At 46.4% G+C, this 8986-nt stretch overlaps 1 protein-coding gene across 1 annotated transcript; it reads left to right on the forward strand.

Annotated features, from left to right (window-relative positions):
• The first annotated feature begins 4384 nt into the window (after nt 1-4384).
• XCL1 (X-C motif chemokine ligand 1) lies at nt 4385-8708 on the forward strand. The gene is made up of 3 exons (XM_059146751.1): nt 4385-4800; nt 7269-7383; nt 8360-8708. Exons 1-3 carry the CDS (start codon nt 4740-4742, stop codon nt 8520-8522), a joined length of 339 nt encoding a protein of 112 aa, XP_059002734.1. The 5' UTR covers nt 4385-4739; the 3' UTR covers nt 8523-8708.
• The last annotated feature ends 278 nt before the right edge of the window (nt 8709-8986 follow it).

Raw genomic sequence — 8986 nt, forward strand, 5'->3', positions numbered from 1 at the left:
AAAAATGAATGCTTTCCTTCAAAAATGGATTCTACCCTCCCACTGTGTGGCCACACATATATAAGTGGAACTGATGTTCCGGGGTACTAGACTTTGCAAGTATAAATGTTTATGTTTGCTTGTGCTTGCATACTCTTATGCATTTACATTTATTCTAAATATATTAATCCAGTACCTTCTCTGCATCAGGCATTGCCCTAGACTCTGAGGAATGAAAAAGACAAAAATTTCTGGAAGGAGATAGAAAATATTAAAAATCAGCAAGTAAATTATATGGTTATACTACATGGTGCTAAGTACCGTGCATGGAAATAGAGCAGCAAGGAGAGATCAAATGATACCAGAATTGGTATGGGAGTGCAGTTTTCAGTTGGGTCGTCAGGAAAAGCTATAATGAGAAAGCAGTGGGGGTGAGTTATGCTTATGTCTGTGGGATGAGAACATCAAGCAGAATAAACAGCAAGTGAAAAGGCTCAGAGGTAGGAGCCTGGCTGACATGTCTGAGAAATAGCAAAGAGGTCATTGTGACTGCAGTGGAGAGATAAGGGAGAAAGGGTAGCAGGAGAAGATGTTAGAGACGGAGTGAGAGGAAGGCACAGGTCATGGAAGCATTTGTAAGCTCTTGTAAAGACTTTGGGTGCATATATAATTTTATATCCTCCTGATGAATTGACCCCTTTTTCATTATATAGTCACCTACTTTGCCTCTTATTACAGTTTTTGACCTGAAGTCTCGTTTGTCTAAGTATAGTTACCTCTGCCGTCTTGGGTTTCCAGTTGCATGGACCATCTTCTTTCATCCTCTTACTCTGAGCTGATATGCATTCTTAAAGCTGAGGTGAGGCAGCACATAGCTGGGTAGTTTCTTAAAAATCCATTCAGTCATTCTATGCCTTTTAATTTGAGAATTTAATCCATTTACATTTAAAGAAATTATTGATGGTTAAGGACTTACCAATGCCAATTTTTTTTTTCCTGGAGTCCCCTTGTCTCTTTCCTCCTCTCTTTCTGTATTTCTTTTCCTTTCCTTTTCTTTTTCTTTTTAAAATAGGTTCCACACCCAGCGTGGAGCCCAGTGTGGGGCTTGAACTGAGATAAAGACCTGAGTTGAGCTTAAGAGTCAGACACTTAACTGACTGAGCCACCCAGGGACCCCTCTTTCTGCATTTCTTTGTGAGTTAATGATTTTTCTTTTCTATCTATTTATTTATTTTAAAGATTTTATTTATTTATTTGACAGACAGAAATCACCAATAGGCAGAGAGGCAAGCAAAGAGAGAGGGGGAAGTAGGCTCCCCGCTGAGCAGAGAGCCCAATGAGGGGCTCGATCCCAGGACCCTGGGATCATGACCTGAGCCGAAGGCAGAGGCTTTAACCCACTGAGCCACCCAGGCGCCCCAGTTAATGATTTTTCTTATCACCAGCGAGTCTAGTCATGCTTCTTAAAAGCTAGGGGTAACTAATTCATTTTGAGAGTTTAAGACATTCCAATTCCATATGCTAAGTCATTATTCAGCTCTTGGTCAAATTGTCTATTTGATTGAAAACATAAGAGAAAACCACAGGCACAACTCCTGGCTTTGTGTTTGTAGGTGGTTAATCTTCACTTATGTACCATCACCCTTAATTTGGTCTTTTAAAAATAATTCATTTAAACTTAAAAAAATAAATCATTTATTCAAAAACTATTTGGTGACTGTACTACTGCACGCAGACATTCTTCTAATGCCAGGGACCCGGTGAAGACCGAGATCCCCGCTCACAAGGAGGCTACCATATAGTGGGAGAGGCAGAAACACAACGGAGTTTGGCAAAAACATAAGATCAGAGATAAGATAGAACAGTGGTGGAGACGTACTGCCAAGGGAGTACAGAGGATGGCACAACTTAATTTTATCTAGAGGACTCAGGAAAACTCGTGGGACGGGGAGCAGTTTATAGTAGGGAGTTGGGATGGTTATTCTGGGTAAAGGAAGCGGTATGTGGGGGTGTCAGAGACGATGGGGTATTTGGTTGAGCACATACACCTTTGTTGAGACTGTGGGTTTGGGAGCGTGTGTGAGGGGTGGAAAGTGAGCTAAAAGGAAAAGCTGTGTTAGATCCTGAACAACCTTGCATAGGACAATAAGAAATTTGAAATAAATTCTGTAGGCAATGGAAATTGGCAAAGAGGTTCTCAGTAGGGAAATAACATGATTAGATTAAGGCATCAGAACAATTACTCTGGCAATACTATGGGTACAGTAGGAAAGGGAGGAGAACCGACACTGGGAAAGCAGCTGGTCTCCTGCAGTGGTCCTAACCAGGGATGACGAGGGCCTGCCTAGAGCAGTTGGAAAGTGAATATCAGGCCTACTGAAGAGCTGCTGAGGTGGCTTACTTAGTACGGCTTGGTTGAGGATGACGTATGAGTGGGTAGCACTGAGTCGAAGATGACCCTAGTTTCTGTGTTTGGAAACTGGATAGAAAATAGTGTATTTCTCCAACTCCCTTCTCCTCTCTAACTCCCCATGTCCTCCATGCTATTTGTTATGCTCCACAAATAAGTGAAACCATATGATCACTGACTCTCTCTGCTTGACTTATTTCACTCAGCATAATCTCTTCCAGTCCCGTCCATGTTGCTACAAAAGTTGGGTATTCGTCCTTTCTGATGGAGGCATCATACTGAAAAACAATCTGAGGGGTTTGAAGTGGCGGGGGGGTGGGAGGTCGGGGTACCAGCTGGTGGGTATTATAGAGGGCACGGATTGCATGGAGCACCGGGTGTGGTGAAAAAATAATGAATACTGTTTTTCTGAAAATAAATAAATTGAAAAAATTAAAAAAAAAATAAAGAAAACAGTGTATTTCTCAATGTCAGGGAACAAGAGGAGGAAAAGTATTCTGAGTGGAAAGATGTATTCAGATGTTAAGGACCGATGGTGTAGCCAGGTAGAGATAACAAAGAAGCCACGCTGAGGTCCAGAGTGAAGTCTGGCTGGAGAATTAAATGCCATTAATGAAAAATCTCTTAGAGGTTAGCCTATAATTTTCATGGAAGTATAGGAATTCATTTTTGTTTCTCTAACAGCCATGGCAAAACCTGTTGGTGACACATATGTTGAATAAGAATATGAGTCTCATGTACCCAGTGGCTGTGGCAAACCTTTGAGCCGCTTGTACAAACACATATTTAATAAATACATGTTATAGAGACCTGTGAAAACAAAATCAGATAAAACAACAAAAGACTGAGTGCCGGGAAGATGCAGCTGATATGGTCAGACCCCACTACGAGACCACGAGTCAAAACTACATTTGGGTGAGACTATGTGGTAACGTAGCAAGAAATAAAAGAGGGTCATGGGGCGCCTGGGGGCTCCATCGTCAAGTGTCTGCCTTCGGCTCAGGTCATGATCCTGGGGTCCTGGGATCGAGCCCCACATCGGGCTCTCTGCTCGGCAGGAAACCTGTTTCCTCCTCTCTCTCTGCCTGCTTCTCTGCCTACTTGTCATCTCTCTCTCTGTTGAATAAATAAATAAAATCTTTTTTAAAAATTAAAAAAAATGAAAACTGTCAGAATGATATGATTATAGTTAATTTTCTCTCTTTTTTCAAAATAAAGCTCATGTGAGGACAACTTTTCAGTTTTTATTTTTATTTTATTTTTAAAAAAGATTTTATATTTATTCATGAGAGAGAGAGAGCATATGCAGAAGAAGAGGGGAGGGTCAGAGGTAGATGGAGAAGCAGACTCTCCATTGATCAGGGAGCCTGACGTGGGGCTTGATCTCAGAACCCCGGGACCATGATCTGAGCCCGAACCAGCTGAGCCACCCAGATGCCCCTCACAGGTTTTTAAAAGGTACATACTAAGTTGCAATAAAGCAAACACGTGCATTGGACATGCTCCAAACACTTATTTAACTGTTTCTTCAGTATGTGTAAGAAAGCGGGAGTCACTGAGGTGAGATTTAAAAAGATTGCTGAGGGGCGCCTGGGTGGCTCCGGGGGTCGAGCCTCTGCCTTCGGCTCAGGTCATGGTCTCAGGGTCCTGGGATCGAGCCCCGCATCAGGCTCTCTGCTCAGCAGGGAGCCTGCTTCCTCTCTCTCTGCCTGCCTCTCTGCCTACTTGTGATCTCTGTCTGTCAAATAAATTAAAAAATAAAATAAAACAAAATAAAAAGATTGCTGAGAAGCTCCCAGTGGCAGCAGTGTCCCTGTGGCCCCCCAAAGAGAACCCCAGCTGGTCCGGATGGCATGCAGGGTCATGAGCCATGGTGGTGGCATCCTCACGTCACAGCGGATGTGACATGGGACACGGGGGGGGGGAGCAGGACCACAGTGACCGCCGCTCCCCATTTCCTTACTGTCCCCGGGGTGGGCCGTGGGGTGATGTGGCCTGGGGCCTGCCTGCAGTGGAAGATCTGTATTTCGGGGGGTGGGAGATGCGACAACCACGTTCCTTTGTGCTCACATTTGGTTTTATTGACACCTTAACCACAGCAGCGGGGGCAAAGGCCACAAGGTGTGAGGTTGTGTGAGCGGAGGCAAAGGAACTTATGTTAGAGAAAAAACCCTCTCTACTGCACAGACTTTCCACAGCCACACGCCCACCCCGAAAGGCCCCTGCGCCCCAGGAAGTGCGCGGACCGCCGGACGCATAAAGAGGCTCCTGCAAGCGCGGCTCCTCAGCCTCTCCTCGCCCGGCTCCTCCTCACCCGGCTCCTCCTCGCCCGGCTCCGCACCACTCAGCCATGAGACCTCTCCTCCTGGCCCTGCTCGGGGTCTGCCTCCTCTCGGACTTCCTCGTGGAAGGTAAGCGGGAAGGTTCCGTCTGGGCAGGCGTGCGGCCGGCGGGCCCGCGTCCCGGCTGCGACTCAGGGTTGGACTGGGGTCAACGGCTTTTTCTGGGGAGCCTGTGACTGCCTGTGAGCAAAACGGGAATGAAAACTGAGGTCAGGGGACTTGCTTACAGTCTGGCTCCTAATTTTCATAATTACGTGATTGGGGGTAAATTTCTCAACCTCTCTGGACCTACGCCTACTTACAAGTTGAACATGATGACAGATACTCTCACCTGGGATTAAAATGAAAAAAAATAAAAACCAACAATTTAGGAATACTTATCGAATTTCCTCACTAGTAGTAATTTTTTAAAAGATTTTATTTATTCATTTGACAGAGAGAGAGACAGTGAGAGAGGGAACACGGCAGGGGGAGTGGGCGCGGGAGAAGCAGGCCTCCCGCCGAGCGGGGAGCCCGATGCGGGGCTCGATCCCAGACCCTGAGATCCTGACCCGAGATGAAGGCAGAGGCTTAACGACTGAGCCACCCAGGCGTCCCAGCGATAATTTCTTGATTAATGTGAGCTGTGGAATGGTGGTGATGATTGTGCCCTTGTAGTTTTTGCCTATTTGATATCAATCTTGATAAATTCTCAAAGTTTTTGGAAGTTTAGTCACAATGTGGAGATGAGTTGGAGGTTGTATATTCTGAAGAGAATCAATAATTCTATTGAAAAGAATGATTGGGAGCTCATGCCTTCATACCCAGGAGATCAATATTACCTTTGAGTATACGGGAGAGTCTATTTTTACTGCTATGAACATTGTTCCCATTAATGACAAACTTCTTTAATTTATAAGAGATCATATGTCAGGTGCTAACAAATAGACCAGTGGCTCATACGCGTTCGGAGAAACCTGCCAGGACACCACCTCAGACAGCTCTGCTGAGCCTCACCTGACTGTCCTACACGTATTGTCTTCAAGGGTCATTTTTTCCTCCAACCGATTGAAGAATAGTTCTTGTGACTCTGGCGATGAGAGAGACTATCTCTCAAGTGTAACTAGTGTTTCAGTTAACTCTCCTTTCAACCTCCTAGTTTATAGCCTTACTTCTTAGAATAGGAAATCTGAATCTGATCCTGGATCCCTAAGGGAGTCCACGAATAGAGGTGGCAGGTCTGCAGTTCCCTGACACTGTGGGCAAAATAAGTACTGATGAAACCAACTTTAAGGCTAGTCAGTGAAGCCAAATATTGCAATGTGGCTGCCATTTTGCCGAGACCAAAAGTCTGCTGTTTGGTGGAAACTCAGGCATGGGTGGGGACAGCGACCCTCTGTTGGAGACAGAGGAGGACCGCAGACACGTGGGTCACTTCACAAGCTTCCTCCGTGAATGACCTCTGTACGTGCCCCTGGGGCTTAGCCTCCACGCACGCCTGCAAAGCAATGTCTGCTCCGACTCTGCTTTGCAACGTTCGTGAAGGTGATGTCCTCCCTGAGAACACTGTGGCTTGGGGCTTTGGAGTCGAGTGGGATTCTCTGGGTCCTGGAGTCCACGGTGGGTACTTCTCAGAGAAAATGAGATACAGAGAAGTTGGGTACTTCTCAGAGAAAAATATTGTTTCCTAAGTAATGAGAAAAATGCAAGAAAAGATCCCTGTCCTTCACTGGGCTCAGAGACAGCTCAGCGTTAAACATACATTGGCAAAGACGGGGGCAAAGGCCACGTGGACGGGTCACTGGGAACGCCGGAAAGCAGGGCCGGCGAGGGGCGTAGCTAGCCGGCAGATACCTTGTATGTAGTTTCATGTTTAAAAAAAGGTCTGGTATTGGGGCGCCTGTGGGGGCTCAGTTGGTTAAGCCGCTGCCTTTGGCTCAGGTCGTGATCCCAGCATCCTGGGATCGAGTCCCACATCGGGCTCCTTGCTCGGCAGGGAGCCTGCTTCTCCCTCTGCCTCTGCCTGCCTCTCTGTCTGCCTGTGCTCGCTCTTGCTCCTCTCTCTCTGACAAATAAATAAATAAAATCTTTTAAAAAAAATTTCAAAAGTCTGGTATCAGCAACAGCGGAGATCAAACTCGGTCCTCATCAACTATTCCGTACATGCTTTTGGCATCATTTCCCTGAGAGACAAATACTGTTTTACTCAGGAGAAAACCAGCGCTTAGAAACCATGATTACATCCCAGCAAACCTCTGATATTATCAGTTCTCCCAAGGCTGCCTTCTCCAAGGCAAGACAGCTCTCTGAACTGAAGTCTAGAAATCCTCTTGGGGTGGGGGTGGATTTCTCTTGAAGAGGGAGAGTTTGAGAACCACCTCCGTCGTGGAACTTGCACCTTCACATTTACAACAGCACGTGCTTCTCCGACATTTGACGTTGCCTTCCCCAAATCACTCCCCACCACATCACTCTCTGTTATTTTGTTCTTAGCACCGTAGCGTTCGTGCTGTTTGAAAAGATCACTTATGGTTTGTCTGCTCGGTTTTCTTTGCCAGGTGTGGGGAGTGAAGTCCTGGAAAAGAGCTTCTGTGTGAGTCTAACGACCAAGAGACTGCCCATTAAAAACATCAAGACCTACACTATCAAGGAGGGCCCCATGAGAGCAGTAATGTGAGTTTGTGTCCCCGGGACCGGGGACTGGATGGGACCCGCTGTGGAGAAACACTGCCCTCCTCAGGAAGCCGGCGTGGGGGAGACCTCAAGGGACCCAGCCGCCCCTCTGTTCTAGTTAACCACGGCTTCCTGTAGCATCAAATAACAATTACCAGAAAAATTTGACAATCGAATAAGGAGTGTTATCCTCCTCTCGATTTGGTTTAGCACAAGAACCTGACTGGGACGGACGGCTGTGGTGCTCAGTTCGGAGCGTTAGGGTGGGAGATGGCTGGCTGGACTCGGGACTGGACCGTAGGGCCGCACCGGTGCAGGATGCTTCTCTCCCCTTCCTTCCCCGCGCCTCCCTTCCCTTTGCTTAGGGTGTGCTAGAGTGAAGGACAGTGCCATGTTTTATCACTTACCGCATCTCAAGGGAATGGGCGAAGAACTAGCCTCCCTAGTGCCGTTCTCTTTCCAGGGTCTCGTTTTCAGAGTAGCAGCTCTTCCCAACACATGATTGCAATTTTACCCAAAGAAATTAAATAAAGAAATCACCTCTGTCCAGAAAACAAGATAAGTGTGTTCAGATGTGAAAAGGAAGAGAAATGGAATAACTGAACGAGGTGACCGGCAGCTCCGGCGTAGTTGCAGCCGTTGGCAGCTCGGATGGACGGAGGTGTCTGAGAATCATGATGAACAAAGGCGGCCGGCTTCCCCCTTCCTTGAGACTCCGGAGGGCCGCAGCAACAGCCTTTTGCTTTTTCTCTGTCCCTACCAAGGGCTGAAGGAAGGGAGCCGTCCTGCTGTTAAGAGGCACCAGGGTATTTCCTGGACGTATTTCTCTTTTGTGTTCCAATAGAAAGGTTTTCATTTCTGGTGCCAAGGTTTGGAGAGCAATTTCTGCACGAAATCTCTTGTATCTGGTCTGATCTTAACTCCTGGCTCCAAGGCGTGGGGATGTGACTAACTCTGTCTTTTCCTTGCTTTGCAGCTTTATTACCAGACGTGGCTTTAAAATCTGCGCTGACCCACAAGCTGACTGGGTGAAAAAGGCAATAGAGGGTGTGGACAAGTCCACCAGGAGGAACGTGAAACAGACCAAGCCTACAGGAGCCCAGTATTCCACCAACACAGCTGTAACCCCGACCGCGTAGTGGCCTTCTGGCCGCTCACGTCACTGGCCAGCCAGCTCGTTTCCCTTTATAAAACTCCTGGACTCATTTGATTATATTCACTGTTTATAAAGGTGCTGTGTGAGCCACCTTACTTTCTTGTATTGTATTTTTCATGTCTTTCTGCACTTAGATGTTTCATTAATAAATATTTATTATTAAGGATAATCTCAAAGTCTATTCGCTACATATTGGGAAAGGTAACAAATCATTTATGTTCTGTCTCTCTCCTAACTGTGTGTCCCTCTGATGGTATTCATGATGGGAGAGATTTTGGCCGCTGTTTACCAGGGATGAAACCTATTTAGTCATCATTCTTAGGTTCCAGCTTGCAAGTGACTATGGTGACAATGTGACAAGTGACAGTTGTGACAGTGGCAACAATTTAAGATCTGTTTCACCTGTCTTCATAGTAGAGTTCTGTTGACGCAATGGGGGAGAAGGAA

Source organism: Mustela lutreola, chromosome 14 (genome assembly GCF_030435805.1).
Source record: "Mustela lutreola isolate mMusLut2 chromosome 14, mMusLut2.pri, whole genome shotgun sequence".
Lineage (NCBI taxonomy): Eukaryota > Metazoa > Chordata > Mammalia > Carnivora > Mustelidae > Mustela > Mustela lutreola.

Coding starts and splice junctions, on each gene's coding strand:
- XCL1 (XM_059146751.1), top strand. CDS start 4,740: ATGAGACCTCTCCTCCTGGCCCTGCTCGGGGTCTGCCTCCTCTCGGAC. Junction 4,801..7,268: donor CTCGGACTTCCTCGTGGAAG/GTAAGCGGGAAG, acceptor TTTCTTTGCCAG/GTGTGGGGAGTGAAGTCCTG. Junction 7,384..8,359: donor GGCCCCATGAGAGCAGTAAT/GTGAGTTTGTGT, acceptor CTTGCTTTGCAG/CTTTATTACCAGACGTGGCT.